The sequence below is a fragment of the Pteropus vampyrus genome, unplaced genomic scaffold (genome assembly GCF_000151845.1).
Source record: "Pteropus vampyrus isolate Shadow unplaced genomic scaffold, Pvam_2.0 Scaffold383, whole genome shotgun sequence".
In the NCBI taxonomy this organism is placed as follows: domain Eukaryota; kingdom Metazoa; phylum Chordata; class Mammalia; order Chiroptera; family Pteropodidae; genus Pteropus; species Pteropus vampyrus.
The window spans coordinates 523,453-549,905 of record NW_011889164.1 but is presented as its reverse complement, the minus strand read 5'-3'; the positions used below and the strand labels follow the sequence as shown (position 1 = coordinate 549,905).

The 26,453-nt window shown below is 36.8% G+C and overlaps 1 protein-coding gene and 2 pseudogenes across 1 annotated transcript in view; 2 read left to right on the top strand and 1 right to left on the bottom strand.

The window, feature by feature from the left end:
- WDR64 (WD repeat domain 64) overlaps nucleotides 1–26,453 on the top strand; it is a 115,912-nt gene that overhangs the window by 48,823 nt on the left and 40,636 nt on the right. The window contains exons 11-15 of the mRNA XM_023523192.1: nucleotides 8,426–8,565; nucleotides 16,481–16,607; nucleotides 22,302–22,450; nucleotides 24,483–24,606; nucleotides 25,445–25,599. Coding sequence (XP_023378960.1) covers nucleotides 8,426–8,565; nucleotides 16,481–16,607; nucleotides 22,302–22,450; nucleotides 24,483–24,606; nucleotides 25,445–25,599 — 695 coding nt within the window. The remainder of the gene's footprint in view (nucleotides 1–8,425; nucleotides 8,566–16,480; nucleotides 16,608–22,301; nucleotides 22,451–24,482; nucleotides 24,607–25,444; nucleotides 25,600–26,453) is intronic.
- LOC111731554 lies at nucleotides 21,118–21,236 on the top strand (annotated as a pseudogene).
- Nucleotides 22,048–22,166, bottom strand: LOC111731539 (annotated as a pseudogene).

Below are 26,453 nucleotides of genomic sequence, written 5' to 3'. Positions count from 1 at the left end.
TGCCCCTTTCTGCTCATTCTGGCTTCAAAACATCACCACACAGACTGTATAAAGATTGTATCACTATCAATAAAAAGCAAGCAGAGCTGGAGGACCTCTGGTAGTAGCTAATAGGTAACCTCTAGAAGATTGAGTTTCCTTCACAATGCACACTGGACAAAGTCCTTAGTTTAAGAATCCTGAACGTTTCTCAGGTGGAAATCTACTGAATCCTTCATGTGATACACGAATCATAGATTTTCTTCTGGAGATAGCCTGGTCTCATCCTCCAGGAGTGATAAAGCCCATTTCAGGAGGCGACCCAGCCAATGTTATCTAGGACTACCTATGGATCTGAGGCTCAGGTTCTGAACATACCTGAGTACTGTACTGTGATACTTATTGGCCATTGCCAGAGAAAAGCAAATACAGGCAAGATTCCACATTATTGGAATTATTCGGTTTGAATCATTTAACTGCTAATCTGGAGTTTTTCTCATTACCCTTAAAAATTCCAGATTGCTATCTACTCATACTGTGGTAATCTCTCCCTCTAGAGCACACAGTCATAAAACTTTAGATGTGGAAGGAATCTTAGAGATCAAAATTTTACAGATAAGGAAATTAAGACTCCAGAAAAGAAAATGATTTGCTACAACTTACGCAACTAGTTAGCTGGGAGAATTGAGCCTGTCAGTTCTCTTTGCTCCCAGCCCCTTGTTATTCTTGGACCACTATAACTGGGTTCACTATAGGCTCTTTCTCTCTTGTTTTTCTGAGCTCACTTATCTCATCAAGAGAGATGCACTTTTGTCAAGAGACTCACTCGACTGAGCTAAGAACTTGCAATAGGAAAGAAACCCTATCCTTATATGTGGCCTTATTTAAATACTAGTTTAACAATAAAACAGATAAAAATAAATAAAAAATAACAAACAAGAAATTAACCCTTTATGAATCATAATATATTATTTATAGTATCATGTTCTATCTTCAGTGTCAAAATATTTTCTATGAATTTTTACTTTACCTGTATATCTTTCATCCTTGCCTTATTGCTACTACTAGATTATAAACTCTCAAGACATGGACCATATTTCATGTATCTGTGTCTCAGTTCCCCTCTCTTTCCCCTAAATATTTTGTAAGATGAATTGTACAAGGCAGGACCTAGAATAAGAATAGTAGCAGTAGTAATAACAAGCTCACCATCTAGGAGCTGTTCAGTGTTACACATGTATGATCCTATTTAATCTTCACAATAAAGCTATGACATAAGTTCCATTTATCTCATTACATAGATGAGGAAATTTAGACACAGAGAAGTGTCTTACTGAAAGTCATAAAGCTAGTAGGGTTAGAACAAGGTTTCAATCAAGGCAGACTTACTCGAAATATATATTCTTAACTACTTCATGAATGACTCTACTTGCTAACTAATTTACTTAGCAAACATGTATTAAAGACTTACTATTTGTCAAATACTGCTATAAATAAGAAATATAAGGCTCACTAATAATGGGTAAATAGATACATAAGTAAACAATTATAACTGAATAAAGTTTGTGCTATCAAAAAAATCTAAAGAAAACACCCTAAGAACACGGAAGAAATCTTAACCCCACCTGCAGCTGGAGAAGGTGATCAGGGAAGGTATTATGGAGGAAATATTGGAACTAAGTCTAAAAGGGTATAAGTTTTGGACTTCTGAAAAAGAAGACTTTTGATAAGGTCAATATCTAGAATTTATTTGTAACCTCAACATCTAGCCAAATGCCGAGTATACAATAATTTCTCAAGAAATTTTTCTTTTTGTTGTTAGGAAGGGTAACATGGAAATATTGAATTTAAGAAAATTTCCCACATACTTACCAATAATCCTAAAAATATTACTGTCTTGGTCAGCTCAGGCTGCCATAACAAAATATCATAGACTGGACTGGGTAGCTTTAACAATAGAAATTTTTTTTTCCTCACAGTTCTAGAGGAGAAGTCCAACATCAAGATACTAGCAAGGTTGATTTCTAGTGAGGGCTCTCTTCCTGGCTTGTAGATGGCTGTTTTCTCACTATATCCTCATATGGCACATACAAAGAGAAAGCAAGCTCCCTGATGTGTCATCTTATAAGGGCACTAATTTAATCATTAGAACCTCAGTCTCTGGACTTCCTTTAAACCCAATCATCTCCCATTTTCAAATTCCATCACACTGGAGTTAAGGGTTCGACATATTAATTTGGGATGGAGGGAGTAACAATTCAATCCACAGCAGTTGCCTGAGAAATGGAAACTAAGAGTCAGCTGTGCTCTGAGTTTTTTTTTTTTTTAGCCTGCCTCTAAACACTTCAGGATCTGAGAACCTCAGAAATGAAACAGCTGACCGTGCCAAAGGAATCAAGTGAACACTCAACAAAGATTTGTGTTTTGTTTAGATACATGTTTTCTCTCTCTCTTTTTTTTTTTTTTTGCCACTTGATAGTTAAAACTCTAAGCTAGGAGTCATCATTTTAACTCTGAAGTTATTGAAGTTGTTCACTAAATACCTGTTGAACTCCTACTGTAGTTTACATACTAGAGATACCACAATAAACAACACAAAGTTCTTCCCTTAAGACACTTAAAATCTAGTGAATGGTCCAGACAAATATAATTTCAATTATAAGAGATGAGAAGAGAATTTTGGTCAAGATGGTGGAGTAGGTAAATGCTGTGCTTGCTTCCTCTCATTACCACATCAAAATTACTACTAAACTACAGAACAACCATCACTGGGAGTCACCTGAGTATAGCTGAACAGAAGTCCTACAACTGGTAACATACAGAAGAAGCCACCTCAAGACTGGTTGGAGAAGCAGAGATGCAGAACAAGCTAATCCCACATCGATGTGTGGTGATTAAAAATCAGGAGGGATGTCTCGGCTACAGAGGTCCCACTGAGAAGCAAGGAGTCCCAGGCCCAACCAGGACATGAAGAGAAGTCCCCACAACTTCTGGCTGTAAAAACCAATGGAAATTGTTTCTGAGTGAGAGGGACGGTGGCTAGAGTCCCAGGCATTCCTCTTAAGGGGCTTGTGCACAGACTTCCTTACTGACCCACTCACTCCCTATGAGCTCCAGCACTGGAATAGCAGCTGAAATGCACACAAGACACAAGACAAGAACTGGCTTTAGGGCGAGACCTGGAAGTGCAGCTTCCTCCCAGACAGAAGTGCTGGCAGAAGCCATTGTTCCTTTGTTGCGCCATCCCCCACCCTGTGTGTGGACGCAGGTGGGCACAATATCTAAATCTCCATCAACCCAGCTGACACCATTCGCCCTGCCCTAGTGATTCCCTGAGATCCCATCTCACCCAGCATGCAGGCCCGCCCAAGCCACTTGCAGTGGTTTTTCCAACAAATGGTCTGTCTTGGCTCATACTGCAAACTGTCTTAAAATCTCTCAAATGTTTACAAACCCCAAACAAGCAACATCTGGCCTTGGTGCCCCATACCTCTTACTAAGCAACCCCAAGGCTGGTACTAGTAGCAGCTGGCCTCAGTTTGCAGCTTAGCCTCTCCCAGGAACCTCTAAGCCCAGCACAAATGGCAACCATCTACAGATTTCTTGGTGGCTCATATCAAATGACCCTGGGCAGAGCACAGGCAGAAGCTGACTTTGGCCTGATTCAGAGTCCCTCCCAAGAGACCTCAGAACCAACACACTCAGTGACTAGCTTCACACCAAACCAAAGCAACACCCAACCACCTCTACAAATGATGCACCCAAAGGGCAGACACAGCAGACACCAGAGTTCCAATAAAAAAAAAAAATCCTGCTCCTCCTTAGTGTCAGCCTCTGAACAAGAGCTCTTCCACTGTGGTCAAAGCCAGTCCTCATAACCCATCAGCCTAAGAGTAAATCCCTCCCACTGATGTGCCAACGGCAATCAAGGTTCAGCTACAACAGGAAGGCATGCAGAATCCACACAAGGGACAGCCCTGGAGCACCCAGCTCAGGTGAACAGGGAGACTGCACCACTGGGTCCCACAAGACACCTACTACATTCTACCAAGACTGGGAGATAAAGCAGCTCTACCTAATACAAAGAAACAAACACAGGAGGCAGCCAAAAGGAGACAAACAAAGATGTCCCAAATGAAAGTACAGAACAAAATTTCAGAAAAAGAACTCAACAAAACGGAGACAAGCAATCTAACACATGCAGATTTAAAACACTGTTTCTAAGGATAATCAGTGAACTTAAGGGAAGGAGTAGATGAACTCAGTGAGAACTTTAACAAGGAGATAGAAAACATAAAAAAGAACCAGTCAGAAATGAAAACTACAATAACTGAAATGAAGAATACGTTAGAGAGAATCAACGGTAGATTAGATAAAGCAGTGGATCAAATCAGCGATTTGGAAAGTAAGGTAGCAGAAAACACCCAATCAGAATATCAACAAGAACAAAGAATCCAAAAAAAATGAGGATAGTTTAAGGGGCCTCTGGGACAACATCAAGTGTAACAACATTCTCATCATAGGGATGCCAGAAGGAAAATTGAGAGAACAAGAAACTGAAAATCTATTTGAAGAAATAATGACTGAAATAATGTCTAACCTGCCAAAGGAAATAGACATACAAGCCCAAGAAGTGCAGAGAGTCCCAAACAAGATGAACTCAAAGAGGCCCACATCAAGACATAATTAAAATACCAAAGGTTAAAGACAAGGAAAGAACTTCAAAATCAGCAAGAAGAAAGGCAGATAGTTACTACAAGAGAGCTCCCATAATACTGTCAGCTGATTTCTCAACAGAAACTTTGCAGGCCAGAAGGGATTGGAATAAAATATTTAAAGAGATGAAAAAACAAGGACCTATAACCAAGATTACTCTACCCAGCAAAACCGTCATTTAGAATTGAAGGACAGAAAAAAGCTTACCAGATTAAAAAAAAAAGCTAAAGGAATTCATCAACATCAAACCAGTATTACAAGAAATGTTAGAGGGACTTCTTTAAGAAGAAGAATAAAAACATATATATTAAAAAATGAGAAATAAAATGGCAATAACTACTTATTTATCAATAATTACTTTAAATATAAAAAAAATGAATACACACCAATCAAAATATAAGGTAGCTAAATGGATAAGAAAACAAGACTCTTACATATGCCACCTACAAAAGACTCACTTTAGATCAAAAGACACACACAAACTAAAAGTAAAGAGATGGAAAAAGATTTTTCATGAAAATAAAAACAGAAAAAAAAAAGCTGGGGTAGCAATACTTATACCAGACAAAATAGACTTTAAAACAAAGGCTATAACAAGAGACAAAGAAGGACTCAGTAATTCTACTTCTGAGTATTTATTAAAAGAAACACAAAACACTACATAAAAGGAACATGTACATTCATATGTTCATTGCCGCATTATTTGCAATAGCTAAGATATAGAGGCAACCTTGGTGTTCATCAGTGGGTGAATGTATAAAGAAGTGGTACATATATACAATGGAATATTACTCAGCCATAAAAAAAAAAATGAAATCTTGCCATCTGATACAACATGGGTGGACCTAGAGGGTATCGTGCTGAGTGGAGTAAGTCAGACAGTGAAAGACAAATGCCATAAGATTTTACTTACATGTGGAACATAAAGAACAAAATAAACAAAACAGAAACAAACTCACAAATAAGAGAACATTTTATGGTTGCCAGATAGGAGGGGGTTATGGGGATGAGTGAAAAAGGAGAAAGGATTAAGGTATTAAATTGGTAGTTACAAAATAGGGGAATGTAAAGTATAGCATAAGAAATATAGTCGATAATATCGTAATAACTATGTATGGTGTCAGATGGGTACTAGATTTATCAGAGTGATCATTTCATAAGTTATATATAAGTCTAATCACTGTGTTATGTATCTGAAACTAATATTTTATGCCAAACCGTATTTGGAAAATAAAAATAATTAAATTTATTTGGAAATATGGATCTTTTGTGTTCTTAAAAAAGAATGAGATTATAAAACAATATTTGTAAAAGTGAAAAAATATGATGAGAGTAAAAAGCACATAAGCAGGGCACTCAGTTTTGAAGGTTATAAAAAGATTCTGAAATATTCTTAGAGGGACAGCTATGCTAAGATTTGAAAGATGGATTGAAATACTTAAAGGATGAAAAGAAAAAGGTAGAGAAAATATTATGTTTATTTTTCATGGAGCCCAACAGAATAATCATAGAGTTATGGAAGCACTTATGTCTATCACATTTGCCTGGCTTATGACTATCCAGCTATCAAGTTACCTAATTCTGCTTCATACTTAACTGGTCTTTCAGTGTGTATAAGTACTTTTACATCAGCAAATCTATCCTGTGGGTGACTAGATATATGCTACCCGATTAACTAAAATTACCATGCTGAATTTTGGATATTTTATATATAAATTGTGACTTATAATTTAGCTTATATGTAAATTATAACTTAGGTTATAATGCTATTATACATCTTTTTTCCCTAGTGCTCTAAAGGTCTTTGGTAATAAATAAGATGTTTAAGAATGCATCATAGTATTCCTAATACAATACCATTATCTGATATGTAACTCTGAACAAATATCATTTAAATTATTAAATTAAATCATTTAATTAATATCTCTTAATCTTTAGGAGTTAGTTTCTTTCTTTTGTGATATATGATTTGGATTATATAACAGGTAACCAGTCTTTATGATTAAACTAGATGTGTGTGTGTGTATGTATGTGTATGTGAGTGCATGATAATAAATTTTTTAATTTTACTTTTTAATATCACCAGAATTTAAACAGATCATGAGTAAAGGATATGGTCAAATAATTCACAAAAGGAGATACAATTAGCAGATACACTTGGGAGAAAATACTTAATATTAGCTATCATATAAATTTAATTAAAATGGACTATCATTTTAGACCTATTAAAATAGCAAATATTTTAAATCATGATATTAGCCATGTACTAGATAGAGTTTGATGAAACTGGTATATGAGTATATAGTTGATGGCCTTGGAATTTGGCACAGCCATTTTGGAAAGCAACCTAACGATATGTTTTAAAGTCATACAATTGTTGATAGCCCTTATTTTAGTAATCTCACTCTTGAGAATTCATCCTCATAAAATAATCCAAAAGGAGAAACATACCATATAAATAAAATATTTTTAAAAAGGCACAAATGTTTGGTAATAAGATGAGTAAGTTCTGGGATCTAATGTACAGCTAGTGACTGTAGTTAACACCAAATTGGGTAATTGTAAGTTACAAAGAGAGTAAATCTTAAAATTTCTCATCACGGGAAATAAAAAAGGTAACTGGTAGGTGACAGATGTGTCAACTAACCTTATGGTAATCGCTTTACAATATATACAAATATCAAATAATCACACTGCACACCTTAAACTTATACAGTGTTATATGTCAATTATATCTCAGTGAAGTTAGGAAGAAAAAGAAAGCACCTTTCCCTTCAATCTGTAACAAAACGACAAACCCGCTCCACGAAATTTTAATTCATCTCTCTCTGTGCATTTAATATTTCATGCTGTATAAATACATACTAAAACAGTGATTTTTGTATTTTGTCAACATTTATAACATATTTTATGTGTGTATCAAAGATAAAAATTAGTAACAGTGATTTTTTTGTTGTTGAGAAATGTAATCTTCCTGAGTACTTTGAGAAAATAATTTAAAGTATTTAAATATGAATGAAAAAGTATTATTCTTAATTCTGAAAATAAAAACGTTTATTTGTAAAAGAGAAAAAAAAGAAAAAGAGAAGTGGACCTAGAGATTATGGGGGGAAGATTTTTTTAAATAAAAATTATACCCTTTTTATATTGTATAAATCTTTTATCATAAACCTGCATGATTTTAACAATTAAAAAAACAGTATCTATGCTATAATAGTAACTACATATAAATTATATATGCTTAAGGATAAATATATGTTAGAAAAGAAGATGGAATAATGAAAACGGTTGATTTGTTACTATATAAATTATGTGCAATTTTCCTCTTCCTTTGATTTCTTTTATTATTATAATGTTTGCATAATTTAAGAATGTGAAAACAAGAGAACAGCTGCCTTAAATACTTTTGGGAAGTAAATGAAGTATAAATAATGCATTAATGTAGGAATGAGCAGAGAAGAACTGAATCAGGTAAAAGACTCATAAAATATTTATGAGAATTCAAGTTTGTATGTGTAAATACAATTATCACCAAAAAAGTGGGAACAAGAAGCAGCAGACCCCAAACAAGGCTCGCCTCTTAGCAAGTCAATCACAGACTGCATCCTGGAAAAAACAGACTACAATTAGCTATTAAAAGAAAGATAAGGATATGATTGTGAGAGACAGGCTCTAAACTGTGACCACCTGTACCCTGAGAAAATGCGTAACTGTTCCATATCCTTTTCAGGAGAAGATAAGGTGCTCCGGCTGTGGCACCCCAATATCAGCACCAAGCCAGTGGGCAAACTTGTGGGGCACATGTTCAGTATCACCGAGATAGTAACGAATGAGAAGGATCAACTCGTCATCAGCCTTTCCTCTGCAAAGGTAACAAAAAGAAAACCAAAAAGAAACAAAACCAATTTTTCCTTTGAAATCAACTATTGGAAAGTCGAGAGTACATACAGTTTTTGACTGAAAAAGCTGATAGTCACTGAGAAAAAATTATCGATCTGGAGGAGGAAGTGCTTAGCCACTGTTCTCTGTTTCTGTTCCTTGCAGCGTAAGGAAGGGCACGTTTCATTCAGGAAAAGCCAGGACGAATACAGTACTGGGGAAAGAGCCAGTATTACCCACCATAGCAAAGTACACGAGAGCTTCCCATCGTGGCATCATTAAATACAGATAAAATAAGGATTTCTCTTATTGCTGCTGCTCTTGAACAGTGTTTTACTGTCTAACCAATGTAATAAAATAAGAGAAAGTGAGTTGTGAATGTTAGAAATGAGGAGGCTAAATTATTATCTTTGCAAATAATGTGATTGCTTGCAAATATTAATAAAATCAGCTTAAAATTTTAGAATAGGTAAGTTTAATGAAGCGGTTGGTCATTTATAAAAATAAATTTCTAGGTAAGAGCAGTAACCAGTCAGGGGAAAAAATGGTCAAAGGTGTAGCATTCACAGGGGCAAAAAACTATGAAATACTTTAAAATAACCTTAACAAGCAATATTCATTATGAATATAAGATAACCATGAAGATTTTCTGAGGTTCTTTCATTTAAGACCACGAATGGAGGAACATTCTACATTTCTGCATGGGAATATTGTGCTGTAAGGTACTCTCCATTGAATTAAGCTATATATTTAATGCTACTTAGGATTATTTAAATATCAGTTTTCCAAGTTTAAACTTAATGTAAAAATATTGATATACAAGAATATCCTAGAATCTTTGTAAAATATAAGATGTCACTGTCCCTGTTAGATGTTTATTAAAACATATTATAAAGCCACAGTAAATAAAATAGAGCAGTTGAAACATCTTTGAAACAAAAGAGAAAATGCAAGAATTAGTTTATGTGTGTGTGGGAATTTTGTATATGATAAAAGTAGCATTTCAAACCTGTGAGCAAAAGGTGGTTTTGTTCATTAAATGTTGGGAAAACTGATTAACTGTATAAGGAAAAGATATGTAATCAGATCATCACTTTACAAGAAACAGCAAAATACATTTTATATGGATTAAAGATGTTAAACGTAAAATACAAAACTACAAAAGTCCTAGAATTTTCCAGAAGAAAACACAATGAATATTCCCATAGCCTTAAGGTAGTTTCTAAGCATAATGCCTATGGCTTAAGGAAAAATTAATGTGACTACATAAATATTCAAACTTCTGTAACTTATAGTAGCTATCATTTATCAAATGTCATTAAGTACCAGGCACTATGCTAAGTATTTTGCATACACAACTTGTTCGATGCTAGTAACAACCCTGTAAAGTATCACGTATTTACAGAAAATATCACATATGTACAGAAAAATGAGATCTAAATAATCTGTACAAGGTCACATAGATACCTTAGTGTCTAACTGTAGCCAATCCCATATCTGTCCTCACCTTGGATGGCCTCCCTCTACACATAAAAAAGATTAAAGACAGATAGCATTGGGGGAGGAGGGGTGGGCAAAAATGTAATGAAAGTGACAAAAACTGGAATAAAATCCTTTATTTGAAATATGTTTTGAATTACAGTTGACATTCAACATCATATTAGTTTTAACTGTACAGCATAGTGGTTAGACATTTGTATAACTTACAAAGTGATCCCCCTGGTCTTAAATAATATTCTTAAACAAACAAAAAAATTTAACAAAGCAGTAGGGGGAAAAAGGAGGATGGAGGAGAGATGAGGGCAGAAAATACAGTGTGCTTACATAGTGTCATCGGGGATAAAGCTGGCAAAAACTTTTTGGGTGTTTATTCTAATAAAATAATCAGGTAAGTGCCCAAAGATCTATGCAAAGTGGTGTTCATTACACGATTGCTTATATTGATTAAAGAAATAAAAAGGAACAAAAGAAAAAAAGGAAAGAAGGAAAGAACAAAAAAAAGGAGGGAAGGGAAGGGGAGTAAGAAATTCAATACCTAAAAAGAAGGCTTTGATTCAGTAAGTTATGACATATTCTTTTATGTTATATAACATCATATCATATAGGTTTTTGAGATTTTATAGATGAATATTGATATGAAAATATATAAGCAATATATTATGTGAAATATAATAGAACAGTATGTAAGAAAACCCATTTTAAAATATGTTTTTGTCTATCATGTATTATCAGGGTGATTAACAGCAAAGATATTAGTGATTACCTGGTTGCTAAAACTGTGGATTGATTTAACTTTTTCTTTTTTTTGTTTTTTTCTTACCTATTTTTAAAGCAAATGTACATTGCTTTTATAAGAAGGAAACTATTTTTAATTTTTAAAATGATACTGGAAAGACAGAGAAAGTTTTGAGACGCTAAAACAAAAATATGTTATGAATTGAGACCTGGAAGCTCCTCTGGAGAATTTAAAGAAAGATAAGTTTTCTTTCTAGCAAAAGTTTAAGCCATTCATGCCCTGAGGTGAAAAGACAGAGGAAATAAGCTTTCCAATTTCTTTTAAATGCGATGGTTGTCTTGATGATGTTCATTCCAGCATCCCCCAGCTCCACTTGGGCAAATTACTCACATCTTGGTTTTTTCATTTGTGAAATGCAGTAGTGCTTAGCCCACAGGGTTGTTATAAAGATTAAATGGGAGCATCCATTTGCTTATTCAGCAAGCATTTATTTCTTGAAGTACTGTTCTAGGTTTCTAAAGAGAGAACATTAAACAGGGCAGATAAAGCCACTTTCACAGGAAATTTACATTCTAGGGGAAGAGAGAAAGAAACAGGCAAAGTAGCAAATACATAAGAAAACAGTATGGTAAGTATTATAATGAATGGAAAACACAATAATGTGATGTGATTATCACCTCTGAGGAGGTGACATCAACGCTGAAAACTGAATAACCAGAGGAGTCAGCCCCTTGAAGATCTGAGAAAAGAGAAATTTAGGCAGAAAGAACAGCAAACTAGGCACATCCATGTTTTTGCTGAAACTGTTTGTTGTTATTGTTTATTATTATTATTAATAATAGCAAAAGTAACAGGTTTGACACATCTAACATTCCTCCAAATTACTTCATATAAATTAGCTTTCATCACATCAAGCCTTAATAAGTCACTGTGGCTAGTGATGTGTTTACTCCATTCCTTTTCCTAAATTCTTAAAACATATTTTCATCTTTCTTCCTATTTTTGCGGACTTTCCACTAGGATATTATTTTCTTCTGCAACTGATAAAATTACATTTCTCCTCTAGCTACTAAAATTGTATTTCTAGTCATATAGCTCAAGTGTTTTAAAGGCTATGCCACATCTACTACTCTTGAAGAATTGGCAAGCATTAAAAAATACAGAGAGAAATGTAAACTTCACTTTTTCACATTTCATTAACAAAACCAATGGGAACAATAGTTCTCAAGAACTGCTCTAGCTACTAAAGGTTATTTTGTGACTGAGTTGACTTACAACAGTCAGTAAGTCAAGCGACAAGGTGTTGGGGCAAGGAAAGTGACTTTATTCAGAGAGCCAGCAAGCTGAGAAGATGGCGAACTAGCATTCTAAAGCACCATCTTAAGAAAGTACAGAATTCAAGCTTCTTTCATATCAAGAGAAGGGAAAAATGGAAGGGATTTGAGGTCAATTGATGTCTACAGACATCTGGGTGCCAGCAGGAGTCCAAGGAAGTCTGTGGAATTTCTTAGTTCTTAGCCTGTTGATTCTAGTTGATCTGAGTCTGGTCATGAAGTTCCTGTGAATCTTTGATAAACAATCATTATTTGTGCACATACTACCCTTATCTCCTTGAGAGAGTTACTTTCTGTTTTTGCAAAATTCAAGCCACAATCAGAATTCCTCTAATCATTAGCATGTCTGGGTGCAAGACTAAGCAGAAGCTATTGACCTGAAGGCCATGAGAACAAAACAGGCTTGGACAAGATAGAATCAGAGAGGTCTAACATTTCACTCTGTTACAATTTCTCTTTTTTTTTCTATGAGAAGATATATACACGCTTTGATGATTTTTAACAGATTACAAGTGGGTGTTTAAAACTTATTATTTTTCTTACATTTTTACTTTGGAAGTTCTATGAAGGAACCCAAGAAAAGATGAAGTTGACAAGGCTGTGGGCTGTGCCTTAGAGCAAGAAAAAGTGTCCTGAAATAGGTGCCTCACCTTCTACTTGAGAATTTTAAAGTGACTTTATTACCTTCTCTCATTTCTACCTCAAAATGTTTGTTTATTTACCTACTTTCTCTTATTTTGCTCTTGCCCAAGTATAAGCATTTCTCTTCCTACCCACATCAAATCCCTCCTCTTCTGCTCGTAATCTAATACCGCCCCAGGAACTATCTAATATCAGGAACTTTGTTTCATTAACCATGATTTTTCTTCTTCTCATGCCCAATTTCTCTATCCTCAAGGTTTCTTTTTCTCATCTACAAACCAGTTAGTTCTTATTTATCCTTAAAATAATTCTGCATATCTAAAACTGAACTTATTATTTTCCACTTCAAATATTATTTTCCACTTCAAACAAATGATACCATTTACAGCCAGGAGAAATCAAAAGTCACATTTTCTGACTTTTGATTTCTCCTGGCTGTAAATGGTATCATTTGTTTCCCAGTAAATCACGATCAACTTCAAAGTCACTTTTGAAACTCCTGCCTCCCTAACCCCTACCACTGATTAGTCTTCAATCTCTGAAATATTTTTCATATCCATCACCTCATTCTTCTTCCCACATCCATGACTTAATTCAAACTTGCTGAGGGGAACATGCGTAGTCCTCCTATTTCAGTCTCTTCCATCACCAAATCATCCAAATATTATACTGCATGTCCATCATCCTGTAACCCATTTATAATCTTGTCAGTGCCTTTTTCCGTATCTTCAAAGGCATTTTATGGCTTACAAATAAATTCAAATTTACTTTTCTCTTTTATAAGGTATCCTCTATGATTAGAAACTACACATCTTTTCAGCTTTGTTTCTACTCATTTGCCTTCAGACATTCTAAACCTCACCAAACTTGTCTCCAAAGGCTTTGTGCTTTCCTACCTTTGTCTGAAACAGTTCTCCTCATATACCCAGCTATTCTATCCTTTAAATCTAAGTGATATATCGTGTCCTCCATGAAATCTTCACCAAGAGGAAAATGCATTTCTTCTCTTATTGGTGAGTGAGAGATGTGTACATTTGAAATAGACCTAGGGATAGGAAGAAAAGCTGACCCTTTAAAATACGTTATCTTTAAGTTGTAAAAATAAGAAGTCTTTTTTGGCTTTAGCTCCTTTTGCTCTTATTTTGGCAGGGGGGAAGGGATTATTGTATATGATATAAATTCAAGTTTGTTTGTTTTTACTTTTTGGATAATTAGAAACATCCATGATTGAGAGTCTAGTTTCAGTACTTCCCTTGTTATTTCCTGGCTCTGCTGTTTGGAACATTTCATTTTGGGGCAAACTGTGATTTGCAACATACTCAAGAGTAAGAATTACCTGTTTCAAAATTTTCCTCAGACTGACTGTAGGAAAATTTTGGGGGGGGAAGACAACTATATTAGGAAACTAGCTAATCAAATGAATGGACATTTGGGAAGAAAAAATATGAACTAAGAAAAAGAGGTGAGGGCACATGTTTTGGGATTCAGTACTCAATCTACAATGCTTTTTGCTTACGTACTGGCCTTATCATTTTCCTTCAGTCTGTCACCCCCGGACAGCTCACTGACAGTCTTCAAAGGAAGACTCTGTTTACGATTCTGAGCCATGGGAGTTAGGTCCTACAAAGACAAGGGGGAACTAGCCCCTACATTAAGTTTCCTTTCATTTGTGACTGTCACTCTTTATATAACCTGGGACACTGTCGTTGTCACACATTTGCTTAAGATAAGCCATGGTGTTTTTATTTTTGCCCTTTGGGACTATTTTGTTTGTGGTTCATATTGTTTCAATGTCTTTATAATACTAAGTTATCCTCTAGAAATTCTCTTCAGCTCCTACCCCTACCAGCTTTTAGAACCCTCAGACCCCTTACACACACTCATGCATACACACACTCATGCATACACACACTCATGCATACACACACACACACACATTCATTACAGCCTATCTAAGTAACTATCTGGATATTTCTATTGACATTAACTTTCATCTCTTAACAGATGTGAGTCTCAAAAATGCCTGACATTGTTCCTTGGTAAATTGGTTGTATCTCAGGGCTATATCGCTAAGAATCTTGACTTCCTACTGTGTTAAAATAAGTCACCCAATCAATATATTAGCCCCTGCTAAGTGCCTAATATTGTATGAGGCCCTGCGCGTATACATCTTTTTATATAATGTCTGTCTAAAAGGAACTAAAAACATAGTTGAGAAAATAAAGTAAAATTGCCAAAATCATTGATGACAAAACCTAGCATTGACAAAAATATCAAGGTCAATTCTCCTAGACAATTGGACCTAATCACAAAAGTTAGGTTTGCAACTTGAAATCAAGAAACCATCAAACTGCCTGTAATCTTCTCAACCAAAGTAATGAAATCAGAAACAATTTGAACAGAGACAAATTTCTTTGGCATTCTTTGATTCCATTTTTAGGTTTTTTTTCCCTACTTCCCTCTCATTTTAGCCTCTGAACCTAAATTCATAAATAGGCCATTATACTTGTTTATGATACAAAAGACTGATGATTTTCAATGTTTTGGCTACTCCCTCCAAATTTGCTTTTTTATTAGAACAAAGGAAGTGGCTTCCAATTGTACAAGTTCTGGGTAATACTGGCTTATAGGGAGTGTACAGGTGAGTGAAAGCTCCTTACCAATGTTCTCTAAATCACATGAGTTAGGCACCTTTATGCTTCTACATATAAGGACCAACCTGCCTTCACAATAGCAAAGTCTTGAACTCAATTAACTCAATTGTAAGTGTCTCAAATAAAAAGTCAATTAATAAAACTCTTTTTTAAAATTTTATATGTAGTTCTATAAAATGATCATTCATTTACTCAATAAATACTCTAATTTAATAGTTGAATGCTATTATAATACAAAAATATTATTTAAGGCAAATGCATACTAGGAAATATAAGCATTGAAGAAATCATATTTATTTTTGAAATTCAATCATACTATAACTTGCTAAGAAAAAAAGAAAATGAAGACTAAGACCAATTATTTCAAGTGACAGAGTAAATTCGACCTAGTTTTGCTCAATTTATTCTTTCATTCTCTTTTATCGACGCAAGTTCTAGTTTAGTAATTACATAATTCTTTCCTTCTTCAAAGGAGAACTCTAATAACCGATTTCCCCATACTCTTACTATATTTACACCATCCCTAAAATCTGCTTTATATAATTCTTATATCTTTGAGCAGGAGGAAGGAGAGATTCTTAGAAACCTTGTTTAGTAAGAGGTTTCCATCTCCGTAAGTCATGAAAGGGCAGAGTTCAAAAGCCTCCACCTAAAATATGTCTTCCCTCTGTTTTCTAATCCGTACTGTAAAGAGAAATGTGGCTTCACTTGAACTGCACATCATAATTAGTCTTTTACTATTTCTACAAATTCTTAAAGAATAATAAATACTATATTTTCCCCTCCCTTCTGTAACGATAAAAAAACTCAATTCCTTTAAGCACACTTTTAATCACTACTGCTATTTTCCTGCTATTGATGAGCAATAATCGAACTGTGAACCAAATTAGAGTTTAGCAAATGTGTGCTCATCCTATAAATCATTCTTTGCTGCAGATTTTGAAGAGCATATTACAGACTCTGTAAATGCACCACGTAAATAGCTTTGAGAGGAGAAGGTAAAGTGTAAAAGTGGACAACTGTATTCTTTATTCCCCCAGGTTTTCAGGGTGTGGGATATACAGACTCTTTCACTATTACAAGTCTTCCACGACAGCCAAGGAGGCCCCGGGGACATGCAGATTTATTCCATGATATATGACTCCAATCATGGCATGCTTATTACAGGTAAGCAGACCCGGTTAATGGCCAAAAAACTCATATCTTGACTTTTAACCTTTCTTAGGTAGTACTTGTGCACAAACCTGAAGGAAAACACAACTAGAAGGGGAATTTATAAAACTTAATTTATCAAAGTAGATCTTTCATTCAGTTCTACGCCTTCCTATATTTCCACAGCTGGTAGGTAAAATGTATAATTGTACTTCTCTGTAAATATCGTGTCAGTGCGCTAAGTTCCTGAACCTAAGAGGATGTGGCATGCGTTAAGCGGAAAAGTGGGATGTAAGCTGCTGCTAATACAAGGCAAATTCAGCTGTTTTGACTCTTGGGAACAGGAATATGGTCCATCTTAGAGCGGCTGCACCAGTTTCTTCAGCGAGGCAATTTAGCCCCATGCATTCTGATACCGAAACTGTAGTTACTCAGCAAGAAGGATGCTGACCATCCTACCTGTTTATGCTTCTAGATACAGAACAGTGGAGAGAGAGAAAAGAGTTGCGAATGACAGATCCCCAGTGCTGATGCCAACAGATGTGTTGCCTCCTTTTTTCTTGTTGCCTCTTAGAAACACATGCTTACTAAAGAGACAAAGGACCCTGCTAGGCATTTAAGTTAAGCACTGTTTATATGCATACCCTCAGGCTTTAGAAGAAAAATGAACCATATTAATATTTCTTCCTTCTGGATCACCAACCCAGAATGCATTTCCTAGGCATTTTCCCAGTGACCACCTGCTCTGACTTCCTTTGGGATTAATTAGGGCAAGAAACTGTTTATTGCTACCTTTGCTGTTGGGGAATATAATTATTTTTAACTTTTGAGTTTTTTTCTGGATTAGGAATAAATTAGCACTTTATGCCTGATAGATAATTTTCCACCTTGTTAAACAGAACTTAATTCTAGTTGTAAGCACCCCCTCTATGTTACCTTCTCTAAAAATAGCACACTAATGACTACAAGCAAATTTTGTCTCTTACTGTCCCAACTTGCATGTTTGGTTACCAGGCTCATCATTGCCATCTCATTTTTCATCAGATTAACTAAGAACTCAATAGCAAGACAAAAAGGGAAAGAAAATCAAGATTACTTCTGAATTTTATGCATTTGTGATAGTATTTTGGTTATAAAAATATAGTGCTCCACATATTGCTTAATCACTAAAATTGCATACATTGACTACAACTGTCAACTTGACATCAGAATTGCACAAAGCTTACTTTAGATTTTAATTCATGCTTTGACTCAAATGAAGCAGGCACAGTAATCTTAACCCGATTGACAGCAGCACCACATTCTAGAAATGTTATGTAGGGTATGCTCTGGTCACTGTCACTGTTGTTATTGTTATTACTCCTATTAAGACAGCTGCCATTTGTGCAGTTTTTTTTCCCCCTGGCTTTATTGAAATATAATAGACAATCAGTTGCTTATATTTACATTATACAATTCAATGAGTTATTTTTTCAATTACAGTTGGCATACAATAATATACCAGTTTCAGTCGTACAGCCTAGTGATTAGAGATCCACATAACTTGCAAAGTGATCACTCCACTAAATCTAGTAACCTTCTTTCCTCTTCCATGTTTATTACAACATATTTACCATCTTCCCCCTGTTACGCTCTACATCTCCATGTCTATTCTGCAACTATCCATTTATAACTCTTAATCCCTTTGCCTGTTTTCCCATCCCCCCTAACCTCCCTCCCATCTAGTAGCCCTCAAAATATCCTCTGTATCTATGAGTTTATTACTGCTTTTGTTGTTGTTTATTTTGTTCTTTAGAGTCCACATGTATGTTAGATCATGTGATATTTGTCTTTATCTGACAAATATCACATGATCTAACATACCCTCATTCAGTGCAATACCCTCTATGTCCATCAAGGCAATATCTTTTGCCAGCCCCTTCCTTTTAGCCTGTGTGTGTCTTTTAATCTGAAGTGAGTCTCTTGTAGGCAGCATATGTAGGGGTCTTGTTTTCTTATCCATTCAGCCACTTTATCTTTTTGTTGGAGCACTTAATTCTTTTCCATTTGCAGTACTTGTTGATAGAAAAGTAGTTATTACCATTCTTTATTGCTGTTTTTGATACATGTTTTTTTCTTTCTTAAAAAAGTCCCTCCAACATTTCCTGTAGTACTGACTTAGTATTGATAAATTCCTTTAGCTTATTTTTGTCTGGGAAGCTCTTTATCTGTCCTTTGACTCTAAAAGATAGCTTTGCTGGATAAAGTATTCTTGATTTTAGATCCTGGGTTTTCATCACATTGAATATTTTGTGCCAGGCCCTTCTGTCCCGCATGGATTCTTTTGAGAAATCAGCTGCCAGTCTTATGGGTGCTCCCTTGTAGGTAACTAACTGCTTTTCTCTTGTTGCTTTAAGATTCTCACTTTGTATTTAAACTTTGGCATTTTTTAATGATGATGGGTCTTGATGTGGGCCTCTTTGGATTCCTCTTTCTTGGGACTCTCTGAGCTTCCTAGGATTGAATGCCTATTTCCTTCACCAGGTTAGGGAAGTTTTTCATCATTATTTTTTCAAATAGCTCTTCAATGTCTTGTTTTCTTTCAGGTACCCTTATGACAAGGATATTTTCACATTTAATAGTGTCCCATAAGCTCCTTGGCTTTTTTTTTCTTGCCATTGTAATTGAGTGTCCTCGGCTTCCCCATCCTCTATATTGGTGGTACAATCCTCTTCTTTATCCACTCTGTTTATTCCATCTAATATACTCTTCATCTCAGATAATGTGTTCTTCATTCCCTTTTATAATTTCCATTTTTATGTATTTTTATCTCTCTGTTAAAGTTCTCACTGAATTTATCTACACTTCCCCTAAGTTCACTGAGCATCTTCATAACCAGTGTTTTGAACTCTGCTTCTGTTAGATTACCTGACTCTGTTAATTCTGGATCTCTGTTCTGTTTTCTCATATGGTTTCTGCTTCTTTGTCTTCCCATTTTGGCTGCCTTTCTGTATCTGTTTCTATGTACTAAGCAAAGCCCCTAAGTCTCCCATCTTATTAGTGTGGCTTTGTGTAGTAGGTGTCCAGTGGCACAGTCCTGAGAGGGCTGAGCTGCAGGCCAAGTTTAGCCCCAGCCTGTGCCTCTCCAGGGCCACCTGTTAAGATTCAGCAAGCAATCCACAGATGCTGTGCTTATAGTTGCCTTAAAAGGCCACACCAGAAACTGAGGCCAGCTGCCTCCAGTGTGAATCTTGGCGCTGCTCAGCAAGGAGCACCTGTCTCACCAAGGACACATCTGAGTGTGGCTTGGGTGGGGCCGTGAGTTGGGGGAGGCAGAGTTTCAGAGAATCCTCTGGGTGAAGTGACCTCTGTTATCCAGTTTGATGATGTCTCAGCTATGGCAGTTCTGCGTCTACACACTGGGAGGGGGAGGGGACTCAACAGAGGAACAATAGATACCGCCGGCACTTCTGCTGGGGAGTGACCCTATCCTCTGGCCCTCACTCTGACAACTCAGTGACCCCTGTAAGTCCCTGGTGCCCCTGCGCAGCCAACCTGGCACTGGTGCTCAGAGCAAGCAGGTCCAGGTCCATGTCCATCACCATGAAAGTCCACTTGCTGACGTGGCCCCTTTAAGAGGTGTCTGCAGCTGTGACAGCCTCTGTCCCACTCAGCCATTTGGGTCCTGGCAGCCTCACGACCTCTTCCCCTCTTACCTCCTCCTGTTGCTTATTTCTCTCCCTAGTTGTCGGGCTTATTCATCTAGATCCCAGGTGACTTTTCTTGCTGTTTGCTCCTTTTTTCTGTCACAACTTTGATTTGGTCACAAGAGGGGTGAACAGAGCCTCTGTCACCTACGCCATTTTTTTCTCCCCCGTGTGCAGTTCTTTTACAAAATGCTTTCATGTATTTCATTTCATTTGATCTTCACAATCACCACATGAGGTAGGAATTATTATTTATCCTATTTTGTAAATAATGAAACTGAATATCGAACAGTTCAACTGACTAGTAGAAGAACTGAAGGTTGAAACGCCGAGCTGGGATTCAATCCCAAAGCTTCTGACCCCTGAACCCACATTCTTTCTTGGCACTGCACTGTTTCCATATAGTGACCAAAAAAATGCAGAGGGTAATCATCTGTTCGTAAGCATATCTAGAGTTGTTGATTTCAGTTCTGAGTAAAGTTAGTCGCAGTCAATATAATGTTAAAGGGTTTACCAAGAAGTTTCAAGTGTTATTTGATTGGCTAGTTACCACATTTCTCGTGGTTCCATATTGAGATATTTGAATTGAAAAGTAATCCCAGAAGAGCCATAACAGTTCTTCTTTACATTCGAATAAATTTAACCTAAAAATTAAACACCTTAAGAAAGTACTTAATAACTTCAGCTGAAAGTTTGCCTAAAGTTTAAATTTCTTTGAAGAAGAGATTTAAGAAACTCAATGCAAAGGGGAAAAAATGCACATCAAAAATAGAGAAGAGGTTTCATTTTTGTTTGTGCTATGGGATGCTCTGGGATTCTTATTTAAATTTCCAGATGTTGTCTACGGCCATGCCACCCTGAACAAGCCCAATCCCGTCTGATCTCGGAAGCTAAGCAGGGTCGGGCCTGGTTAGTACTTGGATGGGAGACAACTTAGGAAGACCAGGTGCTATAGGCATAAAAAATAAAAAAAATAAGGATTGTAAGCTGATAAGGACCTTGCAGTCTGTGAGGTCAACCAAGGGTTGCCTCACCTAAAAATAAATACATACATACATACATACATACATACATACATACATACATACATACATAAATTTCCAGATGTTAAACTTAACCAGGACACATAGTTGATTTTGTGAGTTCAATCATACTTGCAGATTACCCTATTACTGTAAAATCAAACCAAACATTCTCAGAAGAATGCAAGTAGAAATACCTGCTCTTCATCTACCTCACTAGGATGATTTGGAAAATAATCTTATTTAATGTTAACGTTGCAAGCACTGGCTTTCAATCATTCTCATTGGTTACATTTAATAAGACCACATTTACAATGTGCTTTATCACCTGTTGGTTGAAAAGAGCTCTCTAACAATAAACTCCAATCACTAAATGGCAGCTCACCTTCAGCAAAAAGCTGACCATCTCTATTATTACTCTACAGCAGATGCGGGTATATGCAGTAGGCCCTCTAAAAAGGGGGAGAGTAGATGATAGAAAATTAGAAAATAGGGATTACCGAAAAGAGGATATCAGTGAAATCCCAATGCACTCGAAAATTAATAAAGCCCAAAATGAATGCTTTTCTCTGGGTGAATCACATTTGCTTTATTTATCCAAATTGTTTCCAAGTAAATTAATATATTTTCATCTCATTAGAGTTTTTTTCTTATTTATTTTTTTTTAGGTGAGGCAATCTTTGGTTGACCTCACAGATTGCAAGGACCTTGTCAGCTCACAATCCTTTTTTTTATATATATATTTTACACGTACAGCACCTGGTCTTCCTAGGTGGTCTCCCATTCAAGTACTAACCAGGCCTGACCCTGCTTAGAGTCCGAGATCAGATGGGATCGGGCATGTTCAGGGTAGCATGGCCGTAGACTCATTAGAGTTTTTAGGCATTGATATTACTAATCTCACTGATTGGCTGTTTCCAAACACAACTGGTTAAGTAAAATCTTTTGTGATTCAAAACTTCTAATATTGGGTATTTATGAGATTCTTATTTCTGTTCCAGGATCTAGTGTTATTGACATGTATCCATTGACTAGGATGATACAAGATACAAAACAGGTTCCTCACACTCATGAACGAGAAATCAATGTCATGCTTTACAACAAATATTTTCACCAAGTACTTACAATCTGTTCCGAATCCATAATTAAGGTAAGTACATATTGACTCTTCAAGAAGAAAGAGGTGAAACAGATAGAATTTTCTCTTTTTACTGGTAAGTCTTTGAGTGATTAAGTAAATTTAATGGCACAGATGATGACACCCTACATTCGAGCTATTGTTAAGCTTTCACAAACACATGGAAAACAAGTATTTAAAGCCAGCTCAGACTTCTCAGTATTAAGTCACATGCTCAACTAAATAAAAAAGGGCTATTGTTGTTACTATCAAAATAGGAATTTTTATCAAGGAGTAAGAACTAGTCATATACATACATATACACGTATTTTTTTTAACTACGCTATGAAAAGAGGGTATGTTAAGAAGGAAGGAAAAGAAATTGAAGGATGTTTTCTGTAACCCTGATATAGGTGTAGGATATGTAGGATATGTGCCAAGTGCCTTAAATCCATGACCCTATTTAATCCTCACAATCAGTCTGTGGACAGATGGAGTTTCATTTCAACAGTTAGCAAACTAGAACTCAGAGAGATGAAGCAACTTGCTTCAGATCATATAACTAGTAACCATCAGGACTGGGATACAGATGCCTGGCAGTCCTAATGGCATCTGTAATTGCAACCAGTACAGTCATCTAGCCGTGATGGCCGCTTACTTCAAGTGTTTATCCTTTTATTTCATGCATGCCCTCCCAAAGGAGACATAGAGAAGTAGAGAGCATACCTCTGGAAACCCTTCACATCCCCTCTCAATCTTTGACCTTCTCTATATATCTGCTAGAGATTTCTCAGGCCAAAATCTCTTGAGTTTGGTCAGTTATCACTATTTCTGGTAATGCCTACAGAATACGTAGAGGGAAATTAAAACAAACCTGTCCTGCTTTCATGCAATACGACCTTTTAAAGGGATAAAGTCTTCCTTGTGGTGAGAGAGGGAGGATGACACCTGGACGAGCCTCCATATCCGATTGGTTGAAGAAGGATGGTTAAATCAGGCCAGGAAATGGGTGACCTCCTCTGAAGCCTGTTCATGCAGTGACACACATTCCTGTTTCTCCCAGAGGCACGCAGAAGGTTCAGAGCATGGCCTCTGGACCATCTCTATCATTTCCCAGTGGAAGGAGGCCATTTGTTACCTGGCCTCCAGACTCTTTCATCAGCCCCTCCCACTCTCCCTCTTTCATCCCAACTTCCTTTCAGCTCCCTGGAGGAGTAATGCACCTTCCCACTTCTGGCCCTTTGCTTAAGCTTCCCCCATTCCCAAATAACTTGAAGGCAACCAAATTCATGCTGTCTTGCCACTTCCACTTTATTACTCAGTGGCAGTCTAATTTACCTGTGAACATAAAGAAGGAGAGATTCAAACTGGGGGCAAGGGGGTGGGGGTGCAGAACTAAAGTCTCTGCTGTGTTTCCAAAGGGAGATAATGATGAGTCTTGACATGTTTCTGGATTTTCTATTCCACCCAGCCTGATTACACAGACGGCCTTCTCTAAAGTCTCACCACCTCTCTCTCTTTCCCTCTCTCCCCCTCTCCCTGCTCCCTCTCTCCCCACTCTTCTTTCTGGAGCTGGGCCCATCTCCCTAATCAGAACAACCCTCAGAAAGGTCAATGAGCTCCTTCTTCAGGGTTCTCTCATATTCCATGCTGTTAATCACAGATTCTGTCCAGAGGCCCCAGCTAATGTGGATGAGTGTCCGGAGGAAAAAAATCCAATTTGGTTTTTGCTGAATTCATAACTGTTACATTTCTATTTTGCTTTGTGCTTACAGTAGCAATTAATTAATTCCTCCATAGCCAGGGACTTCCTGGAATAGAGTCACTGCCTGTCTCAGCCACCTACACACACAGCAGACACACTCCAAGGTAGCACAGTCACTCACTATCAGGTACCAATGCATCTTAGAACTTTCTTTGGTCAAATCAAACTCAGGGAAGAATGTTGGGAAAGGTGTTAGCTGTGCATAGTACCAGGTATAAAGCTGTTTTGAATATTATGAAATTTTGATGAGAACCAAAGGGTATATGGATTATTTGATTTTTTTGTTGTTCTTACCTACAGGTTTGGGAACTTGAGACTGGCCTCCAAATATACCAGATTTTAGACCCTCATGGCTTCAATGTGGAACTAACTTCTGCAGCTATTGATGAAAGCGGATTTCTTTTTGCCACAGGAGCGTATAATGGTGAGAATATGGCTTCCCTGCTTTAGTGCTCTGAGAGTTTGTTCGAGGAGCTCATTGTCTGAGTGACTGGGAGAACAGAAATCAGGCTGGAATATGTAACCATGCCAGGGAGGTTGCAGCGCCTGACTAAAGAGTAACAAATTCTTCTCTAAACGGGTATTAATGTCCTGATACTTATGTTCAAAATAGTCAATACCTTACATTATATACTTATACAGTTGCTTTACAATTTGCAAAATCTTTCACATATATAGTCTCCTTCCATCTTTGGTGGAACTTATCTGTGTTGCACTGACTCATCCTGTCCTACTTTGGGGTACCATCAGCTAAGAGGTAGACGTTATGTTTTCAGTGTTTGCTGATAATATTTTTATTGACAGTAGATTTGGGAGAGAGAGACGAAATATCCACCAACCTTATCACATAACACTTAGAATTCTCCATTGGACCTGCTCCTATGTGTAAGCTTGTTGGGGCCTGTGCCATGCACACCTGAGGGGATGTCAGGCTCAGGTCGTGCTGTGCTATTTGATATTCCTCAGGCTGTGGAGCACCACGTGGAACTTCCAGGAACAAGGGAGCTGCAGCCTGCCTCCCTTTCCACCTCATCTTGTTCCGAACTCCCAGGGAAGAACTGCTTTACCTAGACTGACTGCATGCAACACGCAGAAGACATTTATTCTAGGGACATATTTACCAAATAAATTCTGGCTTGTAAGCCAATTGATGGATTTAGTGGACATCCTGATATTAAAGTCTAATTTTTACAAGTGTGAGCAGATAATACACATAAAATAAAATCGTGACTGCTGAGTTGATGGGGTGTGAATAAATGCAGCTGCTCTTCCTGTAAGACAGTTCTTAAGAAAGTGGTCCCGCTGCTCAAGAAGCACACCCTGTAAACGTGTGAAAATTAGTCGCATTAGAAATTCTGAGCGATGTACACAACCATTAGCAGACATAAGCAGTAAGCAGTTCAATATGACTGAGATGGTACTATTTGCATGCAGGCCAGTAATGTCTTATTTTGTTAGTGCTAGAGTCTAGAGTTCTTTTAAATATTGACAGTTAAGGGAGGAGAGGCGAAGTGCTGTGAGGGGCAGTCCACTGGATTTAAGCTCGAGGGGAGCACCATAAAAACCCATGTTGGAGGACAATTCTCTACACTGAGTATTAACCTAGAAATAGGCATTTAACAGCACTGATTATCACCGCCCCCGGCCCCCTCATCAAGATCCCCTAAATTAAATGAAGGAAGTAAACTAAAAAGCAATTATGATTTCAAATGTAAAAAGAAGCTCAACACTCCTTTTATATTCCCTTCCCATGTGACCAACACTTTAGAACTTGATAGTTTTCTATCTGCTGGGATTCTCTTAAAACTTTTATTATTCAATGAGAACTAAAGTCCTAAAACATGACGACGGCACCTTCAGAACTGTGACATTATTGCAATGATCTTTCACTACTAATGATAATTGTGACATGATATTAGATACATGGACAGAAAGGTATTGGGGAGTATTTAGCAAACAGGAAGGCAGTGGGAGAATAAAAGCAAAAAAGATTCACTTAAGACAGAAATCTCTAACAGGAGACTCTGAGAGTTTCAGAGAACACTGTTCCAAATTTCAAGACGTTGTCCTGTCCTGTTGAGTTTTTAATCAGCCTGTGACAAAGCAAGGCACAAAGAAATCTATTTCATGCACAGCAAGGCTAGGGAGACTCACATGTCAGGAGGAAATAAATATAGGATAAATTGTTGGGAGGAAGCTTTCCATTAGATCAATTTTGTCTGAGATAAAAGCCAAGCTCTCTAAAAATTATTTTCACGGACCAAGTCTTTC